Source organism: Neoarius graeffei, chromosome 17, assembly GCF_027579695.1.
Source record: "Neoarius graeffei isolate fNeoGra1 chromosome 17, fNeoGra1.pri, whole genome shotgun sequence".
Lineage (NCBI taxonomy): Eukaryota > Metazoa > Chordata > Actinopteri > Siluriformes > Ariidae > Neoarius > Neoarius graeffei.
The window spans coordinates 34744744-34759709 of NC_083585.1; the positions used below are offsets into that span (position 1 = coordinate 34744744).

At 41.0% G+C, this 14966-nt stretch overlaps 1 protein-coding gene across 3 annotated transcripts in view; it reads left to right on the forward strand.

Moving 5' to 3' along the window:
- wdr62 (WD repeat domain 62) overlaps nt 1–14966 on the forward strand; it is a 58684-nt gene that overhangs the window by 2772 nt on the left and 40946 nt on the right. For all 3 annotated transcript variants that reach the window (XM_060944094.1, XM_060944093.1, XM_060944092.1), the window contains exons 2-11: nt 3194–3285; nt 3386–3448; nt 5529–5586; nt 5927–6097; nt 6533–6670; nt 8172–8354; nt 8511–8671; nt 10842–11013; nt 13318–13443; nt 13544–13704. In XM_060944094.1, the coding sequence (XP_060800077.1) occupies nt 3194–3285; nt 3386–3448; nt 5529–5586; nt 5927–6097; nt 6533–6670; nt 8172–8354; nt 8511–8671; nt 10842–11013; nt 13318–13443; nt 13544–13704 (1325 nt within the window). The remainder of the gene's footprint in view (nt 1–3193; nt 3286–3385; nt 3449–5528; nt 5587–5926; nt 6098–6532; nt 6671–8171; nt 8355–8510; nt 8672–10841; nt 11014–13317; nt 13444–13543; nt 13705–14966) is intronic.

The following is a 14966-nucleotide window of genomic DNA, read 5'->3' on the forward strand; positions in this document are numbered from 1 at the left end:
TTTGTCTCATTTGTTTAACTGGGTTCTCTTTATCTACTTTTAGGACTTGTGTGAAAATCTGATGATGTTTTAGGTCATATTTAAGCAGAAATATAGAAAATTCTAAAGTGTGTATATATATATATATATATATATATATATATATATCATCTCATCTCATTATCTCTAGCCGCTTTATCCTTCTACAGGGTCGCAGGCAAACTGGAGCCTATCCCAGCTGACTACGGGCGAAAGGCGGGGTACAGCCTGGACAAGTCGCCAGGTCATCACAGGGCTGACACATAGACACAGACAACCACTCACATTCACACCTACGGTCAATTTAGAGTCACCAGTTAACCTAACCTGCATGTCTTTGGACTGTGGGGGAAACCGGAGCACCCGGAGGAAACCCACGCGGACACGGGGAGAACATGCAAACTCCGCACTGAAAGGCCCTCGCCGGCCCCGGGGCTCGAACCCAGGACCTTCTTGCTGTGAGGCGACAGCGCTAACCACTACACCACCGTGCCGCCCATATATATATATATATATATATATATATATATATATATACACACGTTCCTGTGTACCAAGTGTTATTTCCTAATTGCTTATACAGCAAAAGTAGAAAATGGCTCTTATCTTTATTTCGTCACAAGATAAAACATACATATGTTACAAAATATAACTACAATAAAAATATGAATACAATGTAGTATATATCAAATAATAACATTGAAAGTAGAAAATTAATCTTATAGTGCAAGGTCATATCTAAAAATTACACGATTTATATAAGACTTCTTAAAATGATCAGTGTTAACTTTTGGGCGGCAGCTGAAGTTCTTTCTACAATTGTACTTTATTCTATTTTTCTTTGGCATCAATTCCCTTAGAGGGTGTTGGCTTAAATACATTACTTTCTTAAAAATTCTCTTGTCCTGCCTTTCTAATAATTCATGCACATTAAAAGCTCTTGATGTATATCTACGTTTAGAGCATCTGTCCAAGAAACATTGTACAGTTAACAACTGAATTGAGTTTATTCCCCTCAAACTTTGCTTCTGTGACCAGATCAGGTCATTTGGTATTTTGAAATTTACTTATTTACATGTGAATTCATTCACATAACTTCAAGTTTATTTCAAAATACGTTGGTTTTTTTCCTGAACACAAAGAGGTTTACAACAGGATCAACACATTGCTGCATTCCTTGAAGTATGATGGGTACGGCAGGAAGTCATCAAAGACTTCAAAATGGTGGCATTCCTGATGGCTCGCCAGTGAGGTTTTAGCAAGTTTCTCTGCTATCTTTGTCTTTGGGAAAGAAGGGACACCAAGGTGCAGTACCAAAGGCAGGACTGGCCATAGCGGACTGATTTCACTGCGTGGAGGAACCAAGTGGGAGCCATTGGTGGACCCTCAGAAGGTGCTGATGCACATCAAATTGGGCCAAATGAAACAATATTTCACAGCTCTCGATAAGGAGTTGACAGCCTTCAGATACCTTCAAGACTTCTTTCTTCACCTGTCTAAGGCAAAAGTCAAGGCTAGTGTCTTTTGTTGGACTACAAATAAAGAAGATCCTGGAGAGTAAGGAGTTCCCCGAGAAGCTCTATAGGAAGGAGGAAGTCGAATGTAACAGCTTTGTGGCAGTGTTTTGGGGCTTCCTGGGCTATGACACAGTGTGGAGCTGGTTGAGGTTCTGGTGAAGAACAGCACAATGGGCTGCAATATAATTGTAAATATTGAAAAACTACTAGATTCTAAATCTTTTGTGTTTTTTTTTAAATAACATTAGTATAAATACTTGTTAATTTTGATTTATAAGGGTGTTTTTTGTGAATGAAAATATGCACATTTGTACATTCTCAATGAAAATAGGTGAATTTGTTGCTTCTCACTGGAGCTTTTAATTTTTTCCCTTTTTTTGTGTGTGTGTGTGTGTTTTGTGTATTTTGATGTTTGCTTTTTGTTTAAGTGTTTTGTCTGCCGGTTGTGATGAAGCTCCGGACCCAGTTTTGGTGTCTGTTTCCTCCAGGCCTTGGTCTGCTGTGGGTGATGCCTGTGCTCCTTGCTATGGACTGCAGTGAGCTTGTTGCTCTTTTTAACATCAGGATTGTCCAGTGCTCTGTGCGGTGGTGCTCTGAGCAACGTTGCCTGGTGGCATCACGTTGGCTGTGCAGGTGGTTTGGGACATACCATTGCTCTGTGTGGCGGTGTTTCTGTGCTCGCTTTGTGGATCCATGACACGATGTTTTGAGCGATGATGCCTGGCGATGTCGCAGCGGCTGTGCAGGCGGTGTGGGATTTATCTTCGTGTGCCTGGTGGGGCTGTTGTAGCTACACCATTGGAATTACATCCTGACCCTCTTTTGGTGGACTCTGCCCTCCCCTTCTTGACCGTGCACTGACAGTTCCATCATTCTGTCGCTAAACAAATAGCTGATCACACCGAGGTGCTCACTGATCGCCAATATTTATTAGTGTTGTCCTGCATTTCCTTTCCTTCGCAACATAACGTCTTTTCTTCTCATTTTCCGTTACTGTAGCCAGTCTTTCACATTTCATTCGCACACTCACATCTTCCATTTTTCTCTCCTGTTTCAAATTTGTATCCCACAATGCCTTGCGCGACCGGGGAAAGCCCACCACATGATGCATGACGTAGTATCTTGAATTGCATCATGGTGAAGCAAGAAAAAATAGTGGAGAATTTAGGGCCATGTGGCCCTAAATTCATAATTGTTCTATTTTAAAGAACTAATAAAGTTGGAAGTCTGTGATTCAAATTCGGTAGCTTTCGGTCCACTAAACAAAAATAATTGGGTGTCAGGGGAAATTCTTTTTATGACCTACACTTGAAAAATCTGAAACGCAGTCTACCTGTTAAGCAATTAGAAAATAAAATTTAGTACATAGGAACAAAAATTGTTACATAGTGTAATTATCCAAATTTATTTATAGACTACACAGCTTTGTTAGATGAATATTACAAGATCAGTCAGTCAGTAAAGCTAGTTAGCAATTAAATGGGCATGTTGTGTGACAAAGGAACACCTGAAATGGCAGCACATCAATTTTGATGATTGGCTTAAAATTACACTGAGAAGGGCCTAGGTACCGAAACTTTGAGTTCTCTTGCTAGCTACATAACATCATTTGTTTTCCTTAAATACTGCCTTTGCTAAAGATTTGTTTATACTTGCAGGTTGTTCTGGAGAAAGTTCTGGGTATCACCACAACCAGCAACAGTGGTTTAGCCTGCGATACTAATACAGGCACCGTCGCATACCCTGCAGGGTAGGATTAAAGCTGACATGGCTTGAGTTACACCCCTTAGTGCTTACGTTTAGTGATTGGTTTACCTAGCGCTAATGAACTTGGTGTTGTTCTGTTTCAGATGCGTCATCGTGCTCCTGAATCCAAAGACTAACAAGCAAAGCTACATCTTTAATACGTCAAGGTATGTGAGGAGTTGAATCTGAATTAATATAGTCTGGGTGCGATTTGCTGGGGGGGATGGGGGGGATCATCCCCCCCTCTGGTTTTTATCTCTGCTGAAAAAAAATCCTCGGGGACAACCCCGTCAATAAAACAAACAAGCCAAAAAAAAAGTTGACATGACAGGTATGTTGTGACACAGTTTTCTATGGTCTACATTGCACTCACTTTCAAAATGACCCGAAGTGGCAGCTTTGATGTTCACGAACGTCCCCAGCAAATAGATACATTGTAGATAATAACAATAGCTTTGCGTTCTATGCAGGGATGCAAACAGCGCGCCTTTTGGCGGATGACACCTTTTTCACGGCCAATTTTTTTTTTTTTAGGGGGGCGTTGGAGTGTCTGATTATAATTTCAAAGTAAATTCTGTATTAAAATTACTAAATAAGCAAATCCGTTACAGTCCATGAAACAGGAAGTATAAGGATGAGAAAAAAAACAGTTTAAATCGGAAAGCTGCGCACAATGTGAACTGCGCCATCAGAGCAAACTGTTCATTTAGTATTCATGTATTTTAGTGATTTTCGAGTCACTGTCCATTTAATCCGGAGGGAGAGAAACATCACAGCAACGCGACAAGCAATGTGAACTTTGTTGTGTTAGTGTTCGTGTATTTAGTCAGAGAGATAGGAAGATGAATTTACTATCTCTGGTTTAGTGTTTGTTTTCATTTAGTGTTATTCATTTGATATCATCGGATGTTATTGAGCTGTTAGCCTATTGTTACCTTAATTTTGTGACGTTTCATGATTTAAAAAAAAAAAAACATCCCCCCTTCTGGTTTTTTGACAAATCACACCCTGAATATAGTACATTGGTAACTATAGGACTTTCAGAGAGATTTCTCTGAAAATTGCCTATCAACAACTTATTTCTGAAAAGTAGTACTTTTTTGGATTTTTTTTTTGTACTTCGTGTAATGGGTAATTGCTTTGGAGAAATGTGACTGGAATAAACATTGCTGTCTAATGGCATTACACATCTTTAATTCTTTTGGCTTGTTTAATTTCAGATTTTAATCCCAGATTGTAATCACTGACTCCTATACAAAGAAAAATCTTGCGCTTGGTAAAACTTTTGTTTCTGATTTAAAATGCCAGTCATGTGCAGAGTTATTGGGGACATTTCTGTTTTGTGTGAACCTGAAATTCAATCAGGACACGCAACCGTGTGTGTGTGTGTGTGTGTGTGGAGGGGGGTCTCTTCCCTCCAAAAAACAAGTGTTACATCGCTGTTTGTACCCTGCATGAACTGTATGCCCCCCCTTTTTTCCCTCCCTCTCTCTTTATAATTTTGATGCTTCATTGAAAAGTAATGTAAACAGGTTGTGTATTTTTGGAAGAGTTGGTAGCTGCCTCCTGTAGTTAGTTATTTAGTTAGTAGTTGGTCAAAAAAGTCTTCATCTAAAAATAATGTTTAAAAAAAATATCTTCAGTAATTGCTTTATCCTGGTCAGGTCTGAGGTGACAAACTATTAAAAAAAATCAAAGTGTAAATAAGGGTTGTGTATAGTTAAATATGGGATACTCATCTCATCTCATTATCTGTAGCCGCTTTATCCTGTTCTACAGGGTCGCAGGCAAGCTGGAGCCTATCCCAGCTGACTACAGGTGAAAGGCGGGGTACACCCTGGACAAGTCGCCAGGTCATCACAGGGCTGACACATAGACACAGACAACCATTCACACTCACATTCACACCTACGGTCAATTTAGAGTCACCAGTTAACCTAACCTGCATGTCTTTGGACTGTGGGGGAAACCGGAGCACCCGGAGGAAACCCACGCGGACACGGGGAGAACATGCAAACTCCGCACAGAAAGACCCTTGCCGGCTACGGGGCTCGAGCCCGGACCTTCTTGCTGTGAGGCGACAGCGCTAACCATTACACCACCGTGCCGCCCCATATGGGATACTCTTTTTTTCTCATAAATTTACACAATTGTTTTCCAATAAACATCCAGTGGCTAGAGGTGAGGTTAAGCGTCCTTGGTTAGTGGATCTTACTAAACTTGCATTATTTTGTATTTATTCTACAGAAAAACCTTCAGTGCATTGGCTTTCTCACAGAATGGAAAATATTTGGTCACTGGTGAGGTAAGTGGCTGTAAATATTTCGGAAAAAGAAACCTCCTGGTAATTGCCCAGTAGTGTTATTATTTAAATAAAAACTGAAAAGTAATCTTGAAAAAAAAATGTTTAATAGTGTCATTACTTACTGGTGATTTTATTTGTAATCTTTGTTTGTTTCTGTTCAGTGTGATATTTAATGGGCCAATAAGTGATGAATAAATAATTAATTTATAAATAAATACGGATTTCCTTCATTTGCAAATGCTTGACCAAATTAATTTGCTTAGTAAATCCTCCACAGTAGTATGAGTTTTGCACATAATTTTTTTTCTGTTGTTCTCTTCCATTTCATTCGTCTGAGCAGAGTGGACACATGCCTTGTGTAAGAGTGTGGGATGTGGCGGAGCGTACTCAGGTGGCAGAGGTCCAGTGCCACAAGTATGGAGTTGCCTGTGTTGCTTTTTCTACTAATGGCTGCTACGTTGTGTCTGTGGGATTTCAGCATGACCGGACTGTCAGCGTCTGGGAGTGGAAAGTAAGTTTAGTAGTGACTTCTTACGAGTTGTCAACTTTAATTTTACAACTGGTCCACTTGTCACCATCCCCCCCCAAGGAAGTGGAATATTTTTGTAACAGATGCAACAGACTATTAAATTGCCAGTTATTTTAATGTACCATTTTTATATTTGTTTTCCTTTCTTCAAAATATATGGGTGTTTTTTTTTAAGTTATGAGTTGTTTTTATTGGCTTCTGTTTCTTTTCTTTTATTATTTTTCACTACATTTTGAGGAGTTTCTGACTATGGCTGCATTCATTGCAATTCTGTACCTGTAATAGTTAGGAGACTTGCTGTTTCTTGCTTTCTTTTTTTTCTTTTGGCACGAGCCGCAGCAATTAAAATGTTACAAGAGGATTTTATTTATAAACTTGATGGTTTTAGGTTTCGAGTGAATAATTACTGTTTTCCAGAGGGGGACTGTTATTGCATCCAATAAAGTGTCTAGTCGTGTGCTGGCTGTTTCCTTCTCTGAGGACAGTAGCTACTTTGTCACTGCAGGAAACCGACACGTGAAGTTCTGGTATTTGGATGCCTCCAAGGAGAGACGTGTAAGAACAATAATTTCATTCTTAAATTGATGAGAATGAATTTAAGTGACTGTTATAAGCAAAGTGTCATAATATATAGCCAATCATTATTACAATGTGTATTATGCTATAATGACTGGCTGACTTTATATTATCCCTGTGATTTGATCTGAATAGAGATCTTGCAGTCACGTGACCGGAAAGTACACAGCCGCCATCTTGTCGGTAAAAAACACCGCTGAATACTGCTGCACTCGTGCACAGAATGGATCAATTTCAACCGACGGACTACACGGCTCATTTTTCTAATGAACAGATAACTAGATACATGTCTAAAATAAACGACCTACAGATTAGTGACCCTTATGGCTTACCGGACGTAGTTTTCACGACCGTGTCAGTGGATTTTGAACTGCCACCGGAATACCCAGACGTGTATAATTACCTCATTAACTTTCCCTCGCTGTTCAGTGGTGAAGCACTGCGTGCTTATAAATCTCTGGACAGTTATCTTTACAGAAATTCAGGATTTGTCAGCGACTCAGATGTGGCATCTTGTAAACAAGAAAATAACAATCCTCATTGGACGGGTAAGTCACTTAAGTATTGAGTATAGCACTGACCAGCCGATTATAGAATAGAATAAGGTAATTCCAGCTGTAATTCCAAATCGTCCGTCTTGTTTACCATGGATCTAGTGTTGGAGAGGTAGAGGCTTAGCAGTGGAGATTTGAGTGGCTGTTTTCTGAGCTTAGTCAACAGGCCGGCTCTGCCTGCAGCCTCGCTTTTGCTTCCGCTCCCGACGCCGCCTCCTTCGCTTTGCTTCCGATAACAATCCACGGAGACCCCGCTGGTCTCGCTATCTTGTCCGGAATGTTGTGCATGCGATGGAAATCGCTACAAACCGTCATTTTCTGCTGGAAACCAATGTCCAGTAAGTCCATACGGTTGTAGTGGATATTGAAGTCCGGTACAGACGAGCAACACGCAAAAATACACACAAAAAACATAAAAAACGTGCACAGGTAGGGAGAGCTTGTAGCCGCAGCCGTTGTAGTAGAATTGTATATAGTAGGGTTTTCCAGAAGAAAAGGTAGAAGTAGAAGCAGAAGAAGTAGAACCAGAATGAAGTAGAAGGCGGAATATGGCGTTTGACCGACAAGATGGTATCTGTCACAATCTGGATCGGCTGTGACGTCACACGCAAGTGCTCCATTGACACTGACTGCACAGAATTTAGTGGAAAGAGATGGAAAGTCCTTTCTTTGTCCTTTTGTTTTTCCACACTACTATTACTGACATTTGTACTAAATTGCATTGCTCTCTAAGTCATTCCCACAGATGAACACCATATCCACTCATTTCCATTAAAACAGAACACTCTGGTTTCATGCTTTCGGTTTTGATTCTGAAATAAATGTCATGATCTGCTATGATTTTAAAACAGTAATATTTTAAATGTATGTTAACAAATGTAACGTTTAGAATGTTTGCTGTTTGTTGTACATTGTTTTGCTTGTAGGTGAACAGTACTGTGCCCTTGATTGGTCGATCAGGGTTGCTAGGAGAACATCAGAATAGTGAATTCTGTGATTTGGCATGTGGTCGTGGCACTGTGTCAAGCAGTACCTACTGTATCACCCATACTGGTCTGCTGTGCCAGTTCAATAGTAACCGGCAGCTGGATCTATGGGTTGACCTCAAAGTAAGTCACCATTGTATGGAAAAACTCGCCATTATAAACACGTTAGACATATGTCTAATGTTAGCCATTGTGACAGTATTGAATATCGTTTCAGTCTGTCGAAAACTCATCCTTTGAAGTTGCATATTATTTTTGTCTTTATGATTTCTCTTGCAGACATCTTCAGCACGCTGTTTATCTGTGAGTGAAGCTTTCGTTTTTTGTGGCTGTGCAGATGGCACAGTGCGGGTCTTTAGCCCACAAAACCTGCATTACATCACCACATTGCACCGGCCCCACTGTCTAGGAGTGGATGTCTCGCAGGGCATGCAGCCTCAGTAAGAGTCGTCTTTCAGGATGTATAGATCAAAACATATAGATTCTAGCTGTTCTAGTTGTTTGTCTTGATAGATATTTGTATCTAGGACATTTATTCTAGCAATTCCCCTAGATTATTCTTCACGTTGGTTTATATGCTCCATTTAACTTGCCTCAAAAGTGGGAAGTCAAAGGTTAGAATGATGTCATTTTCAATGTCTGTTAATTTGAAGGAGGGGGCATAGGTGCCTCCATATTCATCTTTTATTAGCAACAAGCTAGCTAGCTAACTGTGAGGAGTTTATTTACTTGCTCAAATCAGTGAACTGTGTACTTAGTTTTATAGGTTTAACAAGCTATTATATCTCTGTTGGCTGATCGAAAGCAAATACTAGTATATACAGTATACTGGAGGTTATTAAAAGTAAGAGGTGCTATTTTCTTTACTGCCGGTGCGCAACAATGTTGATTTGTCACTTGCTGACCTGGGAGGAATTCTGAGTTGGGGGAGCTTTTGGAGATTTGAAAAGATGAGTTAAGGTCAAAGTGTACTTCAGTGGGGACAGTCCACGCACTGTGTGTGCACGGTGCACATTATGCAAATTTTGTCATGCGCATGGTTCACTCAGACAGTCCACGCAACACCCTGGCTGCGCGGAGTGTGTGTTGACTGCACGTAAGCGAAACAGAGCGTGTATATGCCATCCAGTGGGTGAGAGTAGTCGAAGTGGGAAATACAAACGAAGTCAAGTCAACTTTATTGTCAAATATGCTATACATGCTCGACATACAGCACAGATGAAATATCAGTCCTCTCTGACCCACGGTGCAAACTGGCAATGCAATAAATAAAAATTGAATAATTGAAAAAAACAAACAATATAAACAGTATAAACACTCTAGATAGGAACTAGACAGACTAAACACTCAAACAATATAAACAGTATAAATAAACAGTATAAACACTAGATAACAACAAGACAGACTAAACACTCAAACAGACAATATAAACAGTATAAACACTCTAGATATTAACTAGACTAAACACTCACACACACACACACACACACACACACACACAAATTGGTACGATAACCAAACAGTCAAGGGCACTTGAGATATAGCAGGTAAACATGAAACATGAAATAAGCAGAATAAACAAACTAGGAGCTGTTAAGGTGAGGTAGTGCGGAATAGTGCAAATGGGCGAGGTAAAGTGAATGTGCAGTCCCTGAGTTCAGTGTGTTAATGAACGATGAGATGTATGTGTGTGTGTGTTGGGGGGGGGAACTGTGAGGATGACATGTCAGATGCTGAAGGGGTGTGTGCGAGCAGAATCTGTGGCAGGGGGCAGAGTGGGGAGGAGGGGCAGAACAGGGAGGGAGTTGAGCCTCCTGACCGCCTGGTGAAAGAAACTGTTCTTGAGCCTGCTGGTTTTGGCCTGGAGACTCTGCAGTCTCCTCCCCGACGGCAGCAGGCTGAAGAGGCTGTGAGATGGGTGGGTGGGGTCACCTGCGATCCTGATGGCTTTGCGGGTGAGCCGGGAGTTATAGATATCCATAAGAGAAGGGAGAGAGACACCAGTGATCTTCTCAGCTGCTCTATATTTATAACTGCCATGTAATGGGAGCCTAAGAGTTTAATTAGCTCCATAAACTAAATAGGAAGATCACAATGACAACCGCGGCACGGTGGTGTAGTGGTTAGCGCTGTCGCCTCACAGCAAGAAGGTCCTGGGTTCGAGCCCTGGGGCCGGCGAGGGCCTTTCTGTGCGGAGTTTGCATGTTCTCCCCGTGTCCGCATGGGTTTCCTCCGGGTGCTCCGGTTTCCCCCACAGTCCAAAGACATGCGGGTTAGGTTAACTGGTGACTCTAAATTGAGCGTAGGTGTGAGTGTGAATGGTTGTCTGTGTCTATGTGTCAGCCCTGTGATGACCTGGCGACTTGTCCAGGGTGTACCCCGCCTTTCGCCCGTAGTCAGCTGGGATAGGCTCCAGCTTGCCTGCGACCCTGTAGAACAGGATAAAGCGGCTAGAGATAATGAGATGAGATGAGACAATGACAACCTGTTTTACAGTCAGTAGTGATTTTTACTGGATCATTTGTGGTCCTGTTAAACATGATTGTGAGTGATTGCTATAAATCGCCAATTTTAATTTTACACCATTCTTTTTCCATTGCTTGCATATAGGCCAGAAGCAGAGTATCCAGATACCTTGGCCCTGACACATGATCCTGTGACCGGCCAGCTCGTGTGTGTATATAATGACCACAGTGTTTATGTTTGGGATGTGCATGATGTCAACAATGTAGGGAAGGTCTACTCTTCCCTGTACCACAGTAATTGTGTCTGGAGTGTTGAGGTACCTTTCATTTCATACTTAATGCACACACGTTTTTTTTAATGCAGTTATTATCTCATATGTACGCAATTTTCATATACTCTTTGAATGGATTTTTTTTTAATTTAAAATGGCTACATTTGTTTTAATGGGCACAATTATAAAAAAACTTTTTCAGTGCTTGTACACATACTAGTGCATCTCAAACAACTAGAAAATCGTGAAAAAGCTATTTATTTATTTATTTATTTATTTATTTATTGGTAATTTAATTCAGAAAGGTAAACCTTCATGCAGTCTGTATTCATGACACGTAAAGTGAAATATATTTCAAGTCTTCTTTTTTTTTTTGTTTTAATTTTGATCATTTATGGCTTATAGCTCATGAAAATCAAAAGTCCAGTATCTCAAATTATTAGAACATTTCCTAAGATCAATAAAAATGGATTTACAAGACAGAAATGTCTAACTTCTGAAAAGTATGTTAATTTATACACTCAACTTGGTTGGGGATCCTTCACGACTAATTACCGCATCAACGTGGTGTGGCATGGAGGTGATCAGCCTGTGGCACTGCTGAGGTGTTATTGAAGCTCAGGTTGCTTTGATAGCGGCCTTCAGCTTGTCTCTGTTTATGGGTCGGGTGTTTCTCATCATCCTCTTGACAATACCCCGTAGATTCTCTATGGGGTTCAGGTCAGACGAGTTGGCTGGCCAATCAACCACAGTAATATCATGGTCAGCAAACCATTTGGTTGTAGTTTTGGCACTGTGGGCAGGTGCTAAGTCCTGCTGGAAAAGGAAATCGGTATCTCCATAAAGTTTGTCAGCAGATGGAAGCATGAAGTGCTCTAAAATCTCCTGGTAGACGGCTGCGCTGACTTTGGACTTGATAAAACACAGTGACCCAACACCAGCAGATGACCTGGCACCCCAAATCATCACAGTGATCACAGTATCAAAATTAAAATAGAAAAATACTTGAAACATTTTAGTTTACATGTAATGAGTCTAGAATGTATTAAACTTTCACTTTCTTAAATAACTGATGGAAAATATTGAACTTTTTTGCAATATTCTAATTGTTTGAGATGCACTAGTAGTACATTTGGGTATCCAGAGTGCCTGCCAAACCACAAACTTTAAAATGACTCAGCATGGTCCGTTTCCTTTGGGATGTCTATTTCAGAAAATGTGTGCTTCAAAAACCCATTCAGATTTAAAGTGCATATCATGGGTAAATTCAGGAGCAAGATTAATGTAACTCTCCTATTTTATATTAAACTTTAGTCAAATATCTGTCACATTTTGTGCAATTTTTTTACCTTGCGCAATACCAGAAAAATTCAGTTGAAATCAAGCCATTTGAGGTGAATTGGTCCGCCTCTGAAAAAACTTGGCATTTGGATTTCCCGGGAAACACTGATTTTCGTGACGTCGCGTGCGGGACGCCTCCTTCTGAATCCTACGTCAGCGCTGGTTTATTTATGAGAAAACGACCTGGTGGTTTTCTGCAAATTTCTTCAATGTTATCACGTAATTATTAAAATGGTTAACAGATGTATCGTAGGAGGGTGTAGCAACACCAACTTTGATGGGATTGGTACTCATCGTTTTCCAAAAGACCGGACAACGAGAGAGAAATGGGAGCGCTTGGTCTACACAGGCTGTGCACTGAAACCGTGCAAGCTCTCTCAGCCTGCTGGCGCTTCCGCAGGTGACGTCACGAATCTGGCTCCAGACTCCCTTGGGATTTTTCCAGATGCGTTTTATTTTATTTTTTTTTGTGCTGTAGACAGATGGCCTTGTGCAAAATTACCCTTCTGGATGAGTGTGTAAAGGGACATGCTTTCATATTAAAAAAAAAAAAAATTGGTCCAGGATATGCACTTGAACATCTCTTTCAATGTCCCAAGGGGAGCTCATCAGATTTATGCTGCCCCCTCATCTGAGTATCTCCACTCATGGCTTGAGAACTGCCCTTGGGAACGAATGTTCGTAAGAAAAGTGCTACCTAATTGGCCTATGGAAGAGAGGGGAGGGGTGAGCAGTGGCCCATTATCATTTAAAGGAACAGACACTCAATCAGCTGTTTAGAACAGGGCTGTTTAGACAGGCTGGGAAGGGAGCTGTGGTGCTTTATCCTTATGGTATTTTGACCAAAACATGTCAGACTTTTCATGAAGATCTCAGGGAACCGTGTCAATGTGTGTGGGGGGGAAAAGGTATAATGGCACCTTTTAAAACTTGTGTTTGAAGTTTTTGCAAAGATTTTTTTAATCATTGTACTGTAACAGTTTCTATACATCCAAACTTTCTTCTTAGACCTACCCGGAGTTGGAAGATTCACATGCAGCTTTGTTGCCTGGATCTTTCCTGACCTGTTCATCTGACAACACCCTTCGTCTTTGGAACGGTGATTTTCATCAAAGCTCTAACCTTGACAGTCAGGTAAGTACACTGTGGTACCAAGTGGAGTTTCCTAAGACAGTGTACTTTTCCCAGCTAATATGCCATATATTCTTATTACATATATGTTCGTTCATTAAAGGACTTGGTGAAGATTGTGTATGTGGATAATGACATTGGGCATCTGAAGGCCCCACCAGATAAAGCAGAGGGTAACCAAGATGGCAAATTTGGAATCCGAGTCCTAGGAATCAGCCCTGATGGCCAGCACCTGGCAGCTGGGGATCGTAGTGGAAACCTACGGTGAGAGACATGTACAACCCCGATTCCAAAAAAGTTGGGACAAAGTACAAATTGTAAATAAAAACGGAATGCAGTAATTTACAAATCTCAAAAACTGATATTGTGTTCACAATAGAACATAGACAACATATCAAATGTCGAAAGTGAGACATTTTGAAATTTCATGCCAAATATTGGCTCATTTGAAATTTCATGACAGCAACACATCTCAAAAAAGTTGGGACAGGGGCAATAAGAGGCTGGAAAAGTTAAAGGTACAAAAAAGGAACAGCTGGAGGACCAAATTGCAACTCATTAGGTCAATTGGCAATAGGTCATTAACATGACTGGGTATAAAAAGAGCATCTTGGAGTGGCAGCGGCTCTCAGAAGTAAAGATGGGAAGAGGATCACCAATCCCCCTAATTCTGCGCCAACAAATAGTGGAGCAATATCAGAAAGGAGTTCGACAGTGTAAAATTGCAAAGAGTTTGAACATATCATCATCTACAGTGCATAATATCATCAAAAGGTTCAGAGAGTCTGGAAGAATCTCTGTGCGTAAGGGTCAAGGCCGGAAAACCATACTGGGTGCCCGTGATCTTCGGGCCCTTAGACGGCACTGCATCACATACAGGCATGTTTCTGTATTGGAAATCACAAAATGGGCTCAGGAATATTTCCAGAGAACATTATCTGTGAACACAATTCACCGTGCCATCCGCCGTTGCCAGCTAAAACTCTATAGTTCAAAGAAGAAGCCGTATCTAAACATGATCCAGAAGCGCAGACGTCTTCTCTGGGCCAAGGCTCATTTAAAATGGACTGTGGCAAAGTGGAAAACTGTTCTGTGGTCAGACAAATCAAAATTTGAAGTTCTTTATGGAAATCAGGGACGCCGTGTCATTCGGACTAAAGAGGAGAAGGACGACCCAAGTTGTTATCAGCGCTCAGTTCAGAAGCCTGCATCTCTGATGGTATGGGGTTGCATTAGTGCGTGTGGCATGGGCAGCTTACACATCTGGAAAGACACCATCAATGCTGAAAGGTATATCCAGGTTCTAGAGCAACATATGCTCCCATCCAGACGACGTCTCTTTCAGGGAAGACCTTGCATTTTCCAACATGACGATGCCAAACCACATACTGCATCAATTACAGCATCATGGCTGCGTAGAAGAAGGGTCCGGGTACTGAACTGGCCAGCCTGCAGTCCAGATCTTTCACCCATAGAAAACATTTGGCGCATCATAAAATGGAAGATACGACAAAAAAGACCTAAGA